The 19,390-nt window shown below is 45.2% G+C and overlaps 1 protein-coding gene across 3 annotated transcripts in view; it reads right to left on the bottom strand.

Moving 5' to 3' along the window:
- RUNX1 (RUNX family transcription factor 1) overlaps nucleotides 1-19,390 on the bottom strand; it is a 186,529-nt gene that overhangs the window by 76,574 nt on the left and 90,565 nt on the right. For all 3 annotated transcript variants that reach the window (XM_081908748.1, XM_081908747.1, XM_081908749.1), the window contains 2 exons: nucleotides 15,464-15,735; nucleotides 6,587-6,743 (listed from right to left, as the gene is read on the bottom strand). In XM_081908748.1, coding sequence (XP_081764874.1) covers nucleotides 6,587-6,743; nucleotides 15,464-15,735 — 429 coding nt within the window. The remainder of the gene's footprint in view (nucleotides 1-6,586; nucleotides 6,744-15,463; nucleotides 15,736-19,390) is intronic.

Here is a 19,390-nt window from a genome sequence, read left to right as displayed (position 1 = left end):
ATGGAAAGGGATTTGTCCTTTATGCTGTGGGTAGTATAGATATGCATCCAATCCATCCAATCCAATCCATGTGGGGAGAAACTAATTTCTGAGGTGGCACCTTATTATCAATCTTCTTAGGTTGTATAAAGTATTGTATACTTTGCTAGTGCTGTAAAAACAATAGTGGCAATCCAACATCAATCAAACGAGCTTCTTTCATGGTGCTACAACATTTTTAAAAAAGTGATATATTTGGTTTTGAACGTACTAGAATGCAGAAAGAGAAAAACTAAGATGAAAAGTCTAAGCAAATTTTTGCCAGCATGACACCAGGAAAAGCAGCCAGATTCTGGAAACATACCAAGATGTTTTGGCAATAAACAGATTGTGGAAATTTTGAATTCCCACTTCAGCCAAATCTTAAGCAACAACCAACAAGCTCTGGTGATGTGCCCATCTAGAACCATGGTTATGCATGTTTTACTCAAGCACACTTATATAAAGTAGTTCCATGGAACTAGTGGTAGAGACTTTTCCTCCACTCCATTTGACATAATGGGAAACCCTACACAGCAATCTTTTTTCTTGCAAAATAATTGGCAGGGTTCTGTAATTTGCAAATCTATTTTTAATATAAATGGATACAGATGTGTTTCTACAAAGTGCTTATTTATTACATGCCTTTCTCTCATTAACTCCAAAACGGCATCTATCTACTTCCTTTCCCACTATGCTTTCAGGGAGAAACAAAATAAAGAGATTGGTCATGGCCTCATTTGCTCCTGGTGAAATTAAGAGAAATAGCCAACAGCATGACCAGTCCCATCCTTAAGCAGAGTGAGGCAATTGCCTCAGGTGGCAGATACTCTGGGTACCACTGGCATCACCCTTGGCAATTCCCCTCTGTTGGAGAATCAGAGCCTGCTGCCCTCAGGTGCAAAGGAGGATGCTATCCCATTGCCGGTGCTGAAGTCAAGTAAACTTCAGTACATGGAATGAGTGAGGTGGGGGCAGGGCAGGATCTTGCTTTTTGCCTCAAGCAGTGAAATGTTTTGTGCTGGCCCTTATGTGATGACATATAAAACACACACATATGCAAAGAGTTGTATCCAGTGGTGGCTTTGTGTTAGCAGGTGTGCTTCTGCTTCCACAAGGCAGGACACCATATTTTTAGTAATTCCTCTACCTAATGCACCCCTCTCCATGTCCCCCCAGGCTCTCCTGAGCTATTTCCAGCATTATACTGGAATATAGTGCAAGTTTACTGCTCATTTCCGTGTTACTCACTTTCAGAAAAAAAATCAATCTCCAAATGATATGGAAATATGTGCAAACCTTGAAATCAATGGCACCTCCTTCCAGGTGTTCTGGGACTCTGGTGCCAGTAGTACAGGCTAGAAAAGCAGGTTTTATCAGTAATGGGCTGGCGCAAGGCAAAAACTGCTAGTTCCTAAGCAGAAGTGTTTTGTATTGGAAGTCAAGCCAAAACTGTCAAATACAATTGTATTTGTTTATAAGGATCTATTCTCATCTTTTGAGCTTAGTATGAGGAGAATAAAGTCACTTTTAAAATACAGAATGATGAATGGAATACTGCACAGCAACAGCTAATATTTCCAAAACATGTGGTGGGCATCAAGATCCAGAACATTACACCTATAATCCTGTATCCAGTTTTGACTTTAGTGAGTCTAAGCTTCCATAACATTAGGGGGCAATCCTGTACACAGTATGTTAAAATTCAGGCAAATGGAGTGAAGTAGAGTTCTGTAGACAATGAAGCACATTGAACAAGAAATAACAGGAGGAGGTATTATTATTATTATTATTATTATTATTATTATTATTATTATTATTATTGATACCCCACCCATCTGGTTGGGTTTCCCCAGCCACTATGAGTTGATTGATGGAAATAATGAGGTTGAGTTGATTGAAATAATGGGGATTTTACTATGTTTAGCAATACTGTAGCAGTAAAAACCAACTGCTTCAAAACTGCAAAGTGATTAAAGTGTAGTGTTAGATATGACTGAATACTTGCAATAGACATTGCGTTCTTTGTTTTTATAATTTATAAGCAGTTTCTAAGAGGTGTGCATTAGGGATACAGCATGAAATCAGTTAAAATTCCCTCTGTCTTGCAAGTCTCTCAAGTAAATGAAATGTGTATGTATATAAAGAAGTTCTTCAAACTGCCAATGTGAAATATAGTAATGAGTAAAAAGACTGACCCAGCAATTAGTCTATTTCCCATTTTCCTGGTCTTATTCAAGTGTCACCGAAGTCTACAGACTTATTCAGATCAGGTGGGTGCTGGTCTAATTGTTATGGTGGTTGGGTATTGTGATTTACCCTCTCATGCGGAATATTAGACCCCCAATAATTCTGCACAACAGTGAAAAATAGGTATGAACTTGCATTGTCATTTCATTGCTTAAAACTGTTCTGGACAGCTACACGTATAGCTCAGCCAAAGCAACTTACTGTTTCCCATTAACATTTTTGGCAGTAAAAAAATTTCTCTTTTGCTGATGATTTTTCAGCACTCCTTGCAAGTGGGGAGGGGTTTTTTTGCTTATTCTTGCAAATTGCCCTCAGTTGTCTCAGTGGCATCACCATGCAACAAAATCTGATTGGGTACCTAGCATTGTGACATTATCACATTCACTATTCAGGATCCCTGACTGAGTGAGATCACCAATGTAATCCTGGAGGAGAAAGAAGCAACAGCCAAGAGAAATAAAACTGCTGACCACGACTGAACAATAGGGGAAAGTCACACTGCCTAAGTATTTTACAGATGAAATTTCCACTTGGTTCTTGCCTCAAATCAAAAGCAGAGAATATATGATGCAGCCCTAGTTCTACACCAGTTATTTTAGTTAATTTCAGTTACAAACGATATGCACATACCTAATTTTCAGTCATCCTTTGCATCCTGTTTTGCATATTGTTTATTCACATTACAGTGCTGCTTCCGAGCAGCTAGCTTCATGCACAGAGAAACATCACACAGCTCTAACAGAAGTTCATTTCCCTGTCTGCATTTCATGACCTTTGACGCAAACTGCCTTAGTCCTCACACTTTAAGCCAATGCAATAAAAGAATGCCAGAAACCAGTGCAAACAGCCACACCTTTAGGAAACAGTTCAGGGTTGTATGAATAAACAAAAGCATATATTAGTCACTCATTCAAAATTGGTATTGCCCATAGGAACCAAAACTTCAGACCTGAATAGTTAGCATGCAACCTGCCAAAGATTATCACTTCCTTAAACTTATTCTGACAGTCAATCTTTATTTGCATATCAACTCCTATACATAAGTGATCGGTGTTACAAGTGACTGAGTAGAATTAGTAAAATAAATGGCGTATAATTTTCTTCTGACCAGCTCCTGCTCCTTCCTTCACTTTCTCATTCTGACCTTAGGAACTGCATAGACTCTGATTTCTGGCTCTATGCACGGTGCCAGCTACCAAAGTGCAGGCCTGTTTTTATTAGCTTCTCAAACACTTCACCAGCTTTACGTTTAAATCTTCAAAATGTTTTCTAAACACTCTGAATCATAATGAGAATTCCATTTACTGAAAAGGTGCAGCCTTCCATATAACAACTGAACATGTTTAATGACTGATCCTTTTATACATTACAGCATCACTCATGTTTTCAGTAAATGGATATAATTTTCTCTGCTTTACCCTATTATTATCATTCGTTAGCATCACCAAGCTACAATTCCAACTGCAGGTATTTCTCCCCCAGCAATTATCTCCTTCACAGAAGCAACTCAGGCAGGTTTAGAAACCATCTAGTTTTGCATATTAGGCTAAAAAGCAGCAAACACATTTCAGAAAAGAAAACTGAAGCATGTATGTGTGTGTGAGTGGCATAGGTCTTTTTTTTAAAAAAGCAGGTGAACAAGGAGAGGATAGTGGGTGAAGAAAGAGCTGCGAGTGGAGGGGGCCCCTTTTCACATCTTCTGGACCCCTGGGAAACTCAACAAACCTGCTGTACCTGGAATTGAGGGGGCAGAGTGCAGCTGTGGGCAACCTGAGGAAGTGCCATACACTTTGGGCCTGCCCATAGAAGGCATGTCTAGTGTGAGAGATTAGGGTGATGTCCAATGTTTCCAGGAACTTTGCTTCTTGTGAGACTTTTGTGCGTGAGCTGAGAGTTTGTTTGGACCCTGGGTGAGAACCAGGAGGCTGAGGAGGAGAGTGTGTCAGAAGGAAAACGAACTGATACTGATTAATGTGTATTAGTTACAGATAGGTAGCCGTGTTGGTCTGCCATAGTCAAAACAAAAAAATTTCCTTCCAGTAGCACCTTAAAGACCAACTAAGTTAGTTCTTGGTATGAGCTTTCGTGTGCATGCACACTTCTTCAGATATCTTCTTCGTATCTGAAGAAGTGTGCATGCACACGAAAGCTCATACCAAGAAATAACTTAGTTGGTCTTTAAGGTGCTAATGTGTATTAGTAACTTTGTATCAATGTAACATTTTAATATAATAAAAATATTCCTTCCAGTAGCACCTTAGAGACTGACTAAGTTTGTTATTGGAATGAGGTTTCGTGTGCATGCACACTTCTTCAGATACACTGAAACAGAAGTCACCAGAAAAACCAGCTGCACCAATATAAGTTGGACACCTGGCTTACAAGCAGTACATGTGAAAAGGATCCAGGTGACTTAGTGGATCACAAGCTTAACATGAGTCAACAGCGTGATGCAGCAGCAAAAAAGCTAATGTTATTCTAAGCTGCCTCAACAGAAGTATAGTGTCTAGATCAAGAGAAGTAATAGTACTGCTTTAGTCTGCTACTGGAAGGAATTTTTTAATTTTGTTTCGACTATGGCAGACCAACATGGCTACCTACCTGTACCTAGAACATTTTCGTATGTAACTCTGTATTTTTGTAATGTTTTGTTTCATTGGCCTGTTGTAGCTTTGAGTTTGTTTGTACATGGCTTAGAGATATTTTTAACATATTAAGCCGTATAGAAATTAAATAATCAAAAAATCAAAAGCTAGTTTCCATAGAAAATGAAATCAAGTCTGCTATATGCACAAATCAAAGGACCAATCCCAGTCCTGATAAAATCAGCACATTAGTAAGGAGCAAGAATCAACCCAGCTAGGCAATTTTCATGAATTATATTTGTGACTAGGAGCCAATTCATAGCAAAGGCTATATGAGCAGCCCCAGCCTTCCTCAGGTATGTGCTCATATAGAGATAAGACCAATTCATGTACTCAACAAGCGTAGAATCCTCTCCGCAGAGCAGGGAGCAAGGGTGTACCATTATCATCCTGCCTATAAAGGAATATGTGATCCAACTGTCTGATTTTATGAGATATTTACTTCTCAGAAAAGGAGAGGTTGTATAAGTCAAATTGATATACACATTGGTCTATGCATGGAGCACTCAAATAACATGTTACCATATATACACATTGGATGCGATGTCCGTCAGCTTCTCCACCACATGGAGAGAATCCTCTGTAAGGTGAGTATGTGAAAAGCACTACAATGGTTAGTTCTTGCAATCACAGGTATTGCTGGCAGCCCCTCCAATAATAGCAATAACATTTTTCCATCTGCCAGAGTTATGGGAGTTTCTTCTGGCCATATCAATATCCATGCAAATGCATAAAAAGAAATAATTGAGCCTAGTCACACAGATAAGTGTGTGTGTGTGTGTGTGTGTGTGTGTTTAAACCATGATAGATGGTGCATTTTTAGCAGTCTCACAAATCAGATAATTAGTTAGAAACATGTCTCATTGACATCAACATATCTTGCTTCTGTGTCAACATATGTGGGTGCCTATTTAGCATTCTGTGTATTCCTAACCTCACTATCATGAACTGCTTTGCTAAAGCTAAAGCAACAAACCAAATGCATACTTATTTCTTGTAGAGACCCTTAAATGGAACCATTAAGAAAGGGGGGGGGGAAGGAAAAATCCTCTCTGCAGAAAACCACCACTGCCAATATATATAACAGTACTGTAGCAAACTACAACAAGCTGACTCTACTCTGCAGTCACCAAACTTTATAATTAGCAATGTTTTCATTTCAGTAATTAAAATTTCATTATATAGTGGCTTTACCCATTCACTGAGGATCTGTTTGTTGCAGTCACCTTTTCTACTGAAATGAATGAGAAAACTGCTCACATGGGATTTCTAACACTACTTCTGAGATATACAGAGCTCTACATCGACACTACTGGCTAAATACCGAGCAGATACAAATCATGGTACCATAGCTCTGAAGGCAGATCTAAACCATCTGATAACAATACACAATTCAGCCTGTAATGTTTGTTGCACAAATGCATCATAAAAACAAGGTAGTGATCTACACCCTGCAATCATTTACCACAATACCACCAATATGGACTTTGGTTGGCCTCAATTGCGGTAATCCTGAAACTGCTTACTCCGATATAATTATATTGAAAGCAAAAGGGATTATTGCAAAAGAAAGCAGTCTGAAAACTGCAACAAAAGATTCTGTGCATAGAGTTTTCTGCCAAGGCACAACTTAATTTTAGTGTAGTAAAATAATAGTGATAATGATATCATACCTCTTCCACTTCTGCCCACAAATCTTAGATCATTAAATCTTGCTACTTGATTCTTCATGGCAGCAGTAGCGTTTCTGAGTTCTGCAGAGTAGTTCTCATCATTTCCTGCCATCACTGTGACCAGAGTCCCATCAGGGACATCTCCTAAGGCCACCACCTAAAAGAATAAAATGGAAGCACCATTAGTTTCTTATTGATAATTTGAAGGTGCAAACTATAAACAAAAGTCAAATAGGATTATTAATTCTTTTTAATAGGGTGGTGAGGGACGGGAGACTGCATACAGGTGAACACAGACTTGCAAGTTTAACAATCTGAAGCACTTAGAAGTGTGAAACTTACACTCAGGTACATAAGGTTAGGACTGCAACCTAAGTTTGTTGCACTAAAGTCCAACTGAAAATCAATCAGAAATAAGTTAGCCATGACTAGTTTTTTCCATAGATTTTAGTGGGACCTAATAGTGGCTAGCTTAGTTCATATCCAAGCAGCTGAATATATATAATATTTCTTTGGTAAATTGGGTGCTAAAACACAGCACCCTATTTAATCGGGCACAATAAAGAAATCAAAACCTGAATCTCAAACACATTTTTTTTATTAAAAAAAATGTCATTGGTTTCTATAAAACTGAAATAAGGGTGGTTGCATTAGCGCAGTGTGGCATTTTGGAGTGCTGTGCTGACGCAGGGACTAAATGTAAGCTAGCAACAACCTCTAAATTCAGGCTGGTGATTGTAGATGAAGCTTGAACTACAGATCTATTTGCGTACTCCATGGCAATCTAGTGTGAATCAGCAGCACTTCCTTCCACACAACATGCTTAGAATCAGGAGGCCAGAAGCCCTCTACCTGACCTAGAGCCAAAGTCTCCTTTTACACTCCCCACTTGAGTTTTGGCCCCTGTCTTCCAAGTAAGAGGCAACTTCTTTAAAAACATTCTTTTCACTTCTGCTGAAACTGCCCGGTGTTGAAATTTCCGCTTAGAGTGGGCATTCTACTTCCCTCTACCCACCCTTCCTCAGCAGCCCTAGTCCTTTCAATGAAACGCAACAAGCCAATTCACTTTTTTTTACATTCACCTGCTCCTGTTTTTCTTTTCTAATCATCTGAGGCTAAGCAGGAACCAGGCAAAAAGTTTGAGTGAGAAATAAGGCAGGCAGCAAGCTGGGACATGGTGACCTTTTAGAATTTTAGTGCAAATAGTGCAACTCCTGAACTCAAAAATAGCATCCTTTTTCCTGCTTCTCTATCTATAAGGCCCTGTTTCTTCCTCATCTCTTTGGTCTCATAGGGTACTCTCTCTCTCTCTCTCTCTCTCCTAAGTTAATTGTCCCAGAACAGGACAACTGCCCCTCAGACTTTGCTGGGCACCTATGTGAGAAGTTGTTAGACTTTTCTTCTGAAGTTTCTAGAAGAGGGTGGGGAAACCTATGGCTGTCCAGGTGTTGCTGGATCCAAAAATCCATCAGCTTCAGCCATCACCACCAAAGGTCAGTGATAATGGGAACAGAGAGTCCAGCAACATCTGGAGGACCACAAGTTCCCCACCCTTGTTCTAGAAACTTCTAGCAGGAAGGACAAGGACAAACGACAAAGTACGAATTGGGCTCCCCGAGAAAAAATGTTTTAGCTTAAGGTTGCAGTCCTGTGAGGAATTATTACTTATTAGGGCTAATGCTACTGAAACAATTTGAACCTATTTCTGAATAAACATGGTTATAATCATGATATAAAGCTGTATGCCTAGGAACAGTTACTGAACACAGTGAGACATCCCTCAGAATAAGATCCATTTCCCCACAGTGAGATTTCTTCCCATAATAAGAATAAGAATTATAATGCTAGGATTGTACCCTTATACACTGATTGTTTTTTCCTAGTCAAAATACTATAAGATGTTAACAACAATTCGACATTCTAGCAATATTACTTCAGGTGCAATACCTTATTTTTCCCCAGCAACAAATTGAATTATAGCTTTACTAAGTCAATAAACCACAGTGTTTATTGGAACACATTTTGAAAAAATATTATTTGATCCTATGCATGTCTTTCTAGATATGCATACTACTGGGTGTGTGTTCTGGTTTGTTTTTTTAAAAAAAACTTCAAATACAAGAGGAATACCTTTGGTCATTTTTAAAATAATAATAAAAAACTCCACAGAAAAAGTATATTTTCAACTCTCTGTGTTTACAACATAATGCCGGAAACTCTGGGAAGACGCTAAAGAAAAATATCTGGGCCCAGGATAAAGAGACTGGCAAGTAAAGCTGTAAAAGAGGCACAGAACACAAACATTTACATTATAAAACAGACTAAACAGATAAGTAAGAACTTGTTGACTGGAGATAGCTAGCTGTGCGTGTGTGTTTCTGCTTGACTGTTCAGCTTATAAAAATATGTTCTACATGAGCTAGAAGGAATACAGACAATTCAAAGTCGCAGCACAACTAAATCTTACTGCTTTATCCCACTAATTGGGGGGGGATATTTTAAGTAAGAATGAGATTATTATCTTATCCTCCATTGTACTCTTCTATTACAATTTCTCAAACATTAGAAACAGATAGTTTATCATCTTTCTTTTTCACTTAATTTATACAGGCAAAAGCCAACATTAGCCATGCCCCGAGCTGAACCATCAAATGAGTCCGCTCTATCATTTCTCAGATACCAGCCATCATCTTAAATTTGACAGAAAATCCTAGGTTTCCAAAGGGATTAGGTCAAAGCAACCTAATCTATGGATCAATTAAATCCGACTATTTAGATTAGCCCTGATGAAGTTCAATGCTCTGTCTTTTCTTTTTTGTTAAGCGTTGTAAAGGTGTGATGCAAGAGTTAAGACTTAAGGACAAACCAGTGAACAGAGATTCAACTGCTATCCTAAATATTTTTACTCAGGAGTAAGTCCCACAGAGTTCATAGTGATTTATTTCAACAGCTTTAGTTACATGAAAGTCATACCGAACCCAGTTGAGGCTTATTTCCAGGCAAACATACTTAGGATCACAGTCTCCCATGTGGCAATACTGTATTCCCATACTTGCTTGGATGTACCAATAAGTGTCACTGGAAACAATAGTGTTTACTTCCATGCAAGCACAGTTAAGACTGGAATGTAATTCCAGGTATTCTCATTTGGTAGATTTTGGCTTTTGTGGTGTGCAAGTATGCAGTTACCATCTGCTGTAGTAAATAAAAGCAAGTCCATGGATGGTTTGTTTTAAATAGCAGAACCAGTTAAGTCCTTAACTTTACTAGGACTCTTCTATAAGATGTGGACTGTTGATCTGCTGCATCAGAATGCTGAAAGGCAAGCTCTTGTGGAAACATGTAAAGAAATAATAATTATTCCCAAAATTATTTGAATAACAACACTCCTTGGTTGTGGGAAATAGTTATACCTACAAGGAGGAGATTATATAAGCAAAACCTAGCAAAATCCAGTCTTTGTGTTCTTCCCGAGAATTTATTCAGTTATGGATTGGTGGTTTTTATTTTCTTTTGAGGGACAGAATAATTTAAAAAAACAACCCACCAATAGTAGTGTATGCAGGATGGGAAGCTGGAAAAGAGAACTGTTAACAGTCTGCCCATCTCAGCAGTTTTATATGCAGGACTCTGGTTTAATCCCTCTTCACCCATCACATCCCAAGTATTTTCTGGTTTTTTAAAAGACACTGATTTTGGTTGTTTTAGGATGCAACGCTCTATGTGTGCGTATGTTGAAGGACTTGAATACAGTGGGATTTACTTCTGAATAGGCAAATATGCATAGGACTGCAACAGTTTGTTACAAAGGGTTACATATTTATTGATAACATAAGACAAAGTTCCCTTGCTTGCAAAGGTGTGTGTGTTCTGGGGCAGGGAAAATCCTGAACAAGAAACGTTTATTTGCTCTCTCTTCTTAAATCACACAGATTTGCATTGCGTGATGGAATCCTTTCTGTAATATGACATTGTTGTTGTTGTTACTTTTATTGATTTATTATGATTATGATTATGTTTTCCAGAAAGAAGGAAGGAAGGAAGGAAGGAAGGAAGGAAGGAAGGAAGGAAGGAAGGAAGGAAGGAAAGAAAGAAAGAAAGAAAGAAAGAAAGAAAGAAAGAAAGAAAGAAAGAAAGAAAGAAAGAAAGAAAGAAAGAAAGAAAGAAAGAAAGAAAGAACAAGGGCTTGAAGCTCCAAAGTTCTCAAAACTGAAGCTGGTTGGAGAATAACACGTTTGGGAACTAATAAGGAAGAAACTGAACCAGTGCGAACAGATCTTTCTCATCCTCCTTGGCTGCTACTTAAGAGACCCGGGCAGGTAATCGGATTTAATATCGTGGCTATTTAAAAGCTCTGCTGGAATTCGAAGGGAGAGAAAAGCACGTACTGGCTGCTGTCAGCCTGCAGGGAAGTGAGAAAAGTGAAGCTTAGCCAGAAAAAAGAAGGGCGGGAGGCTGCGGAAGCCAGCCTGAAGCAGAACTTTGCTTTTTCTGAGATCCCCTTGAACAGGAACAGCTTGCGGGACATTAGGATGGGGGGATATAAGGCAGACCACCTTCCCCACTATTTGGCTACCGCGGCCACGTAAATTTAGTAGTGTAGCTAAATTAGGAAAAGAATTAATCGAAATAAGCAAGATCTCTTGGAAGTACACTCAATGAAAACCAATGGCACAAAAAATGAGGGACTCGGGGGCAAGGGCCATTTATTTAGGGAGGGGGTGCAACAATTATTCCAGACCAAACTTAGACGAGAATGGCTTCTGGGGGGCTGTGGGCAGCGATTCGAGGCCAAGCAAATTCAGACGGGTCAAGCAAATTTGGTGAGGGAGGGATAAAATTGACAAGCGTGACATTCGCTCCGGATTCACTCCAGATTCCTCTTTCACCCCACCCCCTCTGCGCCTTCATCAGTGAAGACGATCCGCCGCCAAGAACCAATGGATCGGGTCTTGATCACAAAGACGAAAGGGAGTGGGCTTTTGGGGGTCGACTCAGAAATGCCCAGCACACTTTCGAAGGCCTGTCCTCCGAGGAAGCGTTGCTGAGAGAGAGGGGGGGCCGTCAACCCGATCCAAGTATTGCGCGCACTTGGTTCCATTAGATTTACTTGCAAGTAAATGTGAAGCCTTGGGGTGAAATCAAGTGTGTGAGAGAGGGAGGGAGGGAGACGCCTGCCTTCCAATGAGCCCGTTTGAGCGGCGTCTGCCAAGTGGGAAAACTACCTGCAGGCCTCTCGTACCCAAGGAAGCCTTTCCAGAGAGGAAGCTACTGGTCCCAGGCTCTCTGCTTGCCCTGGGCTAGGAGGGGCGCCTTCACTGGGCTCCCAGAGGCTGAAAACAGGCTAGACAGTTGCCGGGCGGGCGAGAGGAGAGGCTCTTCCAGGGAGCGCTAGGATGGCTCTGTCTGGGATGTTTGGACTAAGGGGGCAGGCAGACTGAACAAGTGTGAAGGGGCCGAGGAGCAGAGCTTGGGTTTGGGCAATCCTATACTCTATATAAGGGAACCACTGATGTCATGGAGGGCGGGGGAGACCCCGGGGTCTTCTTCGACTCCGAGTTGGCGAGGGTAAATCTTAACACCCCTTTAAAACTTGCTAAGCCGGTTCTAAAGGGGGAACGGAGGTTTGTTAGGTTGAGCGGGCTACTGAAATCGACCCTACACGTGTCCCCTGGCAAGGAAGTCCTCCTGAATCCAGGAGAGGGGGTCTTCCTCCCTGGGCAGTAGCGAGAGGAGCCTGCGGCTGTTCAGGAGGAGCTGGGCACGAAGTTTTGCCCACGGGAGGGTTCCGTCTCCTGTTTTGAAGCACAAGGCCCGAAAGCAGCAACCCTCTCTCCGCCTCCCAAAGAAGCAAACCTTCAAAACACAAAGGCTGAACTACTGCAGAGGTCAAAGAACTTATTCTGGAGCAATGGGGGTGGGGGCCATCATGAGACCCCCCCTTTTTTTTTGCAAAGTGAGTGTTCTGTTACTTTATTTATTTGTTCATGGATGAATGCCACGCGACTGCATCCACACACGCGCAAACTCCGCCGTCCTGCTTCCTTTTAAAACTCTGCTGGGGGGCTGCTGACCAAGAGGCTGACTTGTTCCGTGCGAACAAATGCGAGTTTTACATCCAAAGGAAAATATCTGGGGGGATGTTTATATGCAGGGATACTTCCAGCTTTGGCGTTTCTTTAAATTAGGCCTGAAGTACTAGGATTTTTTTTTTAAAGCACGCGGACGCTTTTGTTACTGTCACACGTGCATTATACCCCAATAGAGGGGGTCGATTTTAAACGTCTGGAAATCTGCGTGTATCTGTTTTCCGTTTGCTACCATATGCACGTGGACTAAGCTGCCGGCTGCAGCGGGTGCTCTCAAATAGGGGATCCAAACACAAAAGAAATCCACGCCAACCTTGAGTTATGTGTTAATCCCTTTGGGGACACCCGGAGGGGGTGGGAGCGGCCTGAGCGGCTTCAGTTACAAAGCGGCGCTCGCAGGTGCTTCGCGCTGAGCCCGCCTTCCAGTCCTAAGTTATTTTATAGGGGCGATCTCCCTGACCCCGACGCAAATCAGGTGCACAGCTTCAGCGGCTGAAGGCATTGCTTCCTTCCGCTGCATGTAGGGGTGTGTGTGTATCCCGCCCCCCAACATATAAACAGACCTTCCACAAAACCCACCAGAGCCTTTCCCTGCTTTTACAGCACTCTTCGTGCAGACCGATCCTATTAATGTTTCCTCGCAAGTCAGTCCCGCAGAATTCAGCGAGGCCTCCGCAGCCTTGTCGTAGCGATTTGTGAATGAACTTCAGGGGCCGAAAGGAGAAAACTCTCCTCCCTTTCTTACTCCAACCTGAGCTATACAGAGATGGCGAGAGCTCAGCTATGAAAGGAGAGGGCCTTGCTGCGCCCAGCGAAAGACCGTAAATGTGAACGAGGAGGCTTCAATAGCACTAGAGGCCGGGTCCTCATCTCGCGGGCGCCTTTATGCCTGCGAGACTACACTTGCGAGGCTTGCTTCACTCGGCTTTAAGTCCAACTGCCTTTACAAAGAAGTAATCCTAAGGGTACCTAACAGTGTTTACTTCTAAACGAAGCAAGCGGGATTTCTAAAATAACCACTTGTTGAGGTCAGATCTGCGCTGGCTGTGATGGAAGTATGTCTAAGATTGTAATAGATATTAGGTAGTGTGTGCTAGTGTGTGAATTCCTTACTTGTCACCGTGGACAATTCTGCTCCCGTAAATACCTTCTTAGATTTATTCCTGCTCCATCCACCAGCCGGCTACGCTCTAAAATATTCGGAGGGACGCCGTATGCAAGAGTGTGGGTGAGAGAGTGTGTAGATATTTTTTTTAAAAAAATGGTTTGGCTCCCTGTGTTTCTGCTAAAGGGCTTTGGGAATTGGGGTATTAATTGAGGAACTGCTTTTGACTCCCTAGAGGGAGGGAGGAGGAATCCTGAGCGACTGGAAGCAGGTCTAAGCTCAATCTTCCCGTGAAATATTTCCTCCTCCATGATATTTACTTACACGTGTTACTCCTTGTCCTCCTGGCGTGAAGTCCTTTGATCCTTTCTACTTTGCCTGCTTGTGCCTGGCATCCCCGAAGGCGTTTATTCGGGAGGAAGCCCCACGGAATTCAATCGAGCATTTCCTTCCAAATACTCTTAGTGTTTTAGGAAGGTCGAATTTAAGGCTCGGAGGTCGGTCAGTGCTTTCGGGAGGAAGGCGTTAAGTTCTGGGTGACTGTAGGAAGTAAGTAACCTTCTCTCTCATGTGGAAACCTCTATTAGGGGAAGGGTGGGTGGAAAGTAGAGGGAGGTCTCTCTACCCCTGGCCAGTTGAGGCCTGCTGGTTTCTGCGGCTCTTGCACATAATACTAGGTGGCCTTTGGTCTTAAGCGAGGCTTGCACACTTAGGATGATTTATTACTAAAGGCTGATTATGCCTTCTCTGTGAAGTGATTATGAGAATTCACTCCTGTTTACTAAACTTTTAGAGACATGGAGCAGTTTACGGAGATTCCACTTTTGTTTTGGCTTTGTTTGAAAATAAAACAAGCCAGCCTACCCGTGTATTACGGATGGGAAAAATATCTCCATGGCACCCTAGGTGTTCAGGGTGGCACTTTCAGGGCAATCTTAACCATGCCTATGCAGAAGTAAGTCCTATTGAATTTAGTGAGATGTATTCCCAGGCAAATGTAGGTAGCTGCTACTCGATAGAAGGAAATAAGCTCAGCTGAGCAGAGCGTGGCTTGCTTTTGGTGGAAAATACACAGGACAACGTGCTAAGGCTAAGTCTCCCTTAACTCGGTAGGCTTTATTCCTCACTAAAGCTGCTTAGGGTCGCGCTACACGGCAGCGCCCGGGCGCCCACTTCCTCCGAAGTAAACTTCAATTATTGTAAGGGGTCTTGCTTCCAGGTCAAACTTGCACGAAGGGCCGTCGGCATGGCTGCAATCCGACGCCCACTTACTCCGAAAGAAGCCCCCTTCCAATTTAGTCAGACTTCCTAACGAGGATCGGACTCGGTTAGACATTTCGGGAGCCTTTTCCGCGCGCCACGAAACCGCATCTAAGGATGCAGTCCATATGGCCGTGGGCCGAACTTGGCGGTTTCCGTTTCGAGGCTGCCACCCTTTCCCCAAAGCACACTTCGCTGGAAAAGTCCAGCCTCGCTGCTTTCTGTGGATCTTACTTCCGAGTAAACCCGCACGGGCTTGGGCTGCCCGGCTGCAAGCCGAAACTTTCCCCCCTGCAAGTCCCCTCTGCAAGCCGTGGCCTTTACTGCCAAGTAAATAGTAATGGGTTGCATTAGACACAAGACTGACAGCTGAGGAACTCTACCCCCCCCCGCCGCCCCCCCTTCTCCCCTTGCCCCTCGTACCTTGAAGGCGATGGGCAGCGTCTTGTTGCACCTCCAGTGGGTCGGCAGGACGGAGCAGAGGAAGTTGGGGCTGTCGGTGCGCACCAGCTCGCCGGCGTGATCGGCCAGGACCTCCACCATGCTGCGGTCCGCGGTCCTCATCTTGCCCGCCAGGGCGCCGCCGCCGCCGCCGCCGCCGCCGTTCTCGTGGCCAACCAGCGGCAGCGCGTCGCTCATCTTGCCCGGGCTCAGCGCGGTCGAGGGCGGCGTGAAGCGGCGGCTCGTGCTGGTATCTACGGGGATACGCATCACAACAAGCCGGTTGAGTGAGAAAGCTCCGCACGGGGCTTCGCGCAAAGCGGGGCGGGCGCAGCAACTCTTCGGCCGGAGGCTCTCGGGAGACCCACATAAAAGGAAAGAGCCTTAGGGGTCCCGCAGAGGAGCCAGTCCCGGAGTCAATGCGGATCAACAGTTGGCTACGGCAGGGGGACGCTCGTTCTCCTGGTCCTGCCACACTTAATCCAAGCATCCAGTTGGCAAGCTCTCCTGGAAATGTATTGCGTGTCCCTCTCTTTTAGAAGCAATAACAACAACAAAAAGAAGCAAGAGTCCCTAATAGGTTTGGACAAGCTTTTTCTCTTTTGGCCTTCTCCCCCTCGGGAATGACCAGTGCTATGAAAAATCAAAGGCCCTTCCAAAATCCCACACACGGGGAGGAGAAGGACTGAGCAAAGGCATCTGTTGCAAGCACCGGGGAGAGGAGGAGGGAAGGGGCTAGCCAGTCCTTCCAGTAGCGAGTTTCCTGTCCTGTTGGGAGAGCAGGCTGCTCTCTCCCGTCCACCCACACCCCGCTCTGCTCCTTAAAAAACAAAAAAAGCCGCTTTAGAATCCGGATTTAAGCCCACCAGTCTCTGCCCGTGGAGAGAGAAAATCGGTTTCAGAACAATTGGAGGGCGGGGAGGGAGGGGGGGACACAGGCTTTCACGGACGTGGCCTGAGGTTTCTCAAAGGTCAAGCGGCTATCACAGCATTATATACTGTACTTCATCAAATATTTACAGTCGGCTCTAGAGAGAGTTTAAACACAACAGAAATCCATTAATGTTCTTCTGCAGGAGCTCCGCTTCCCTGCCCCTCTCTTCCCAAAGCGGCCTTGAGAAACCCGGCCTCGGGGGGCTGCCCCGCCGCTCTCCCAAAGGGCCAGGAGAGTCCCGCGGCCGCGGCGCCCTTTCGCAACGCTTTGGCCGGGTCGGCGACGAGGGCGAGGAATGGAAGAAGGAGAAGAAGAAGATCCCGGCAGGTCGGGTGGCCAATAATGTGAAGGAAAGGAGGAGGGAGGGAGTCCATATGAGGAGAGAGAGAGGGAAGGGGGGGGGGAAACACCCCTCTGGTCTGGTCGGGGCTGCTGGTTGGCTTGTGGGTTCCCTCTGCGGTTACTGCGTGCAGCAACTTTCGAGCGCGCACTTCTGAAGTCACCCAACAGTCTGTGGCCGCCGGGTGAGTCACGCTGCCAACTTGGGGGGAAAGATCTGAGGCAATCTTCCTCAGATTCAGCCGCCGGGGCCCGGCTGCTCAGCTATGGTTTAACCACAGCAGGTGGAGCTCCGCTTTCGGGACCATCGTTTGCTTTCTCTCCTCCGCACCCTTCGCTCCCTCACGGCCTTCCTCTTGCCCTCCCCTCCTTTCTCGCGCCTCCAACTTCGTTACAACGCGCGAGGGGGGCCCGGCCGAGTTTCTGCTTCTGCCCCACCAGAAGACTAGCAGAACACGCGAACAAACACAGGCACGCACGCACACACGCAGGCAGGCAGGCAGGCGGACGGGCGCGCAAGCGGCCTCAGAGTCAAGAGTTAAAAGAAGAAGTAGTAGGAGTCGCTCAGACGAGAGAGCCTGCGCTCCTCCCAAGGTCCACGTTCCCCAAGCGGAAGGAGTCTTCACGTGTTCACCAGACGCCAACGGCGAGCTTTCCCGAGGGCTCCTGCCTAGGGAGGCCAGTCTCTCCAGCTGTGTGTGACCTTCTGTGAGGCGCTGTTTGTTTGCTCATGCTGGTCTCAAAAAGCCTGGTCTGTCTCTCTCTTTCTCTCTCTCTCTCTCTCTCTGCCCCCCCCGCCCTCCGCGCGCCCTCCTCCTCCTCCTCCTCCCTCTCGCCTTCTGGCTCTATGAATGGAGATTGACTGGAAATGAATTTGCTTTTACAGTAAGAGAGTCCGGAGGAATGCCATTCCCTTAGCTCTTTTGCATAGGGGAAGGCGCCGGCCAATCAGAGCCCTTTCCGGTATTCAGCAGGGCGCGGCTCCAACCCGCGGGCTCCTGGAATTGGCCTGCGCACCGCCGCTGGAAGCTACTGTAAAAAGCCAAAGGGAGGCCCGCGTGTCAATGGGACGCCGCGATTACCGCAGCGCGCGCGAGAAAGAACAAGCGAGCAAGCGGCAGACCTCTGGGCGGCGGCTGCGGCGGCGTCTTGTGCGAAGCCTCAAAAAGGCGGACTGAGGGAGATGCGGGGACAAGAGTCACGCGCCAAGCGTTTTCCTCGTGCGTGGGTGGGTCCCCGCGGGACAGTGAAAAGGGCGCGAAAGTAGCTCCCGAGACTCTCAGTCGCCTGACTGGCTTCGAGAAGGAAGCTCATCCCGCACGGACCCCGAGCACCCCCCCTTAGCCTTTTCAACAGTCACCAACCCACACGAAGCCTAGGCCAGGTCCCACGCAGTGACTGGGCTAGTAACCCCCCTCAGCACGCGCAGCTGAGGGAAAGGGGATGGGCGGTTTTCGCTTCTTGTGGAAATAAAGCGAGATATATCGCCTTCAGTAAGAGCTGCCGCCTCCCCTTATTTCACCCCGATTCAGTATGTGAGCACCCACAAAATGCAAAGTTCTGGGCAAAGCTTCGCCTGATGAATATTTGCCTATCGCACAGTTGTTTACCAGGATGGGGAAACCTGCCCCCGTTCGGGTGGTTTAACTCCAGTTCCCATCTGCTCCAGCCAGCAGGGCCAAAGATTTGGGGCAAGGGGAGCTGGAGTCCATTCACATCTGCAGGGCCGCAGGCTCCCCACCTCTCTGTGTGAAAGGCGTGAAGGGTCTGCAAGAAGAAAAAAGGTGGCAGCCCTCCCCTCAAATGAACATCGCACACTGCCTGCCTCCCTTTGTGCAGAGCGAGCCAAAGATTGCTATTTTACACTTTTCCAGACACTCCTGGATTAAGTGCAGAGAGGGATTTTTTTTTAAAAAAAGGTCTCACTTCCTTTCTCCTCTGATCTGTTCCTCACATCTCTAGAGATTATGCCCAAATTTCAATATGCAGCACACCACACTGCAGCCCATGTTCTTTCTGAGACTATAAAAAAATGCTTTGAAAAAGTTGGCCAGGGAAATCATAGTCACTGAGGCGTTTTATAGATCAGTCACACAGATAGTGGTGTTTTGTCAGACTTTGGCACTGCAGTGGAGGGCCAGCACTGCAGGGGAGAAGTTTTGAATCCATGGCAGTAGAGGGTGGGGAAATGGAGTCCCAGCTCTCCTCATAGAGAGCCAGTATGGTGTAGTGGTTAAGAGTGGTGGACTCGTAATCTGGTGAACTGGGTTCGCTTCCCTGCTCCTCCACATGCAGCTGCTGGGTGACCTTGGGCCAGTCACACTTCTCTGAAGTCTCTTAGCCTCCCTCACCTCACAGAGTGTTTGTTGAGGGGAAGGAAGGGAAAGGAAAATGTTAGCCGCTTTGAGACTCCTTAGGGTAGTGATAAAGCGGGATATCAAATCCAAACTCTTCTTCATACTCCCCCCCCCACACTCTTTGTCTACAGGCCTTCCCTAAGTTCAATGGAACTTGCTCCCAAGTGAGTTGGGTCAAGGATTGCAGCCTTAGCTATCTCACTTTTTCATTTCTAGAATGTGTTGGAGTGCAGCTCCCTTGGATCATAAATGTGCTCCAGAGTTGAACCCTAGCACAGC

This window comes from Podarcis melisellensis (genome assembly GCF_964234715.1).
Source record: "Podarcis melisellensis genome assembly, chromosome: 4".
Classification (NCBI taxonomy): domain Eukaryota; kingdom Metazoa; phylum Chordata; class Lepidosauria; order Squamata; family Lacertidae; genus Podarcis; species Podarcis melisellensis.
Note: the sequence above shows the minus strand (reverse complement) of the source record. Positions and strands in the feature narration are given on the sequence as shown.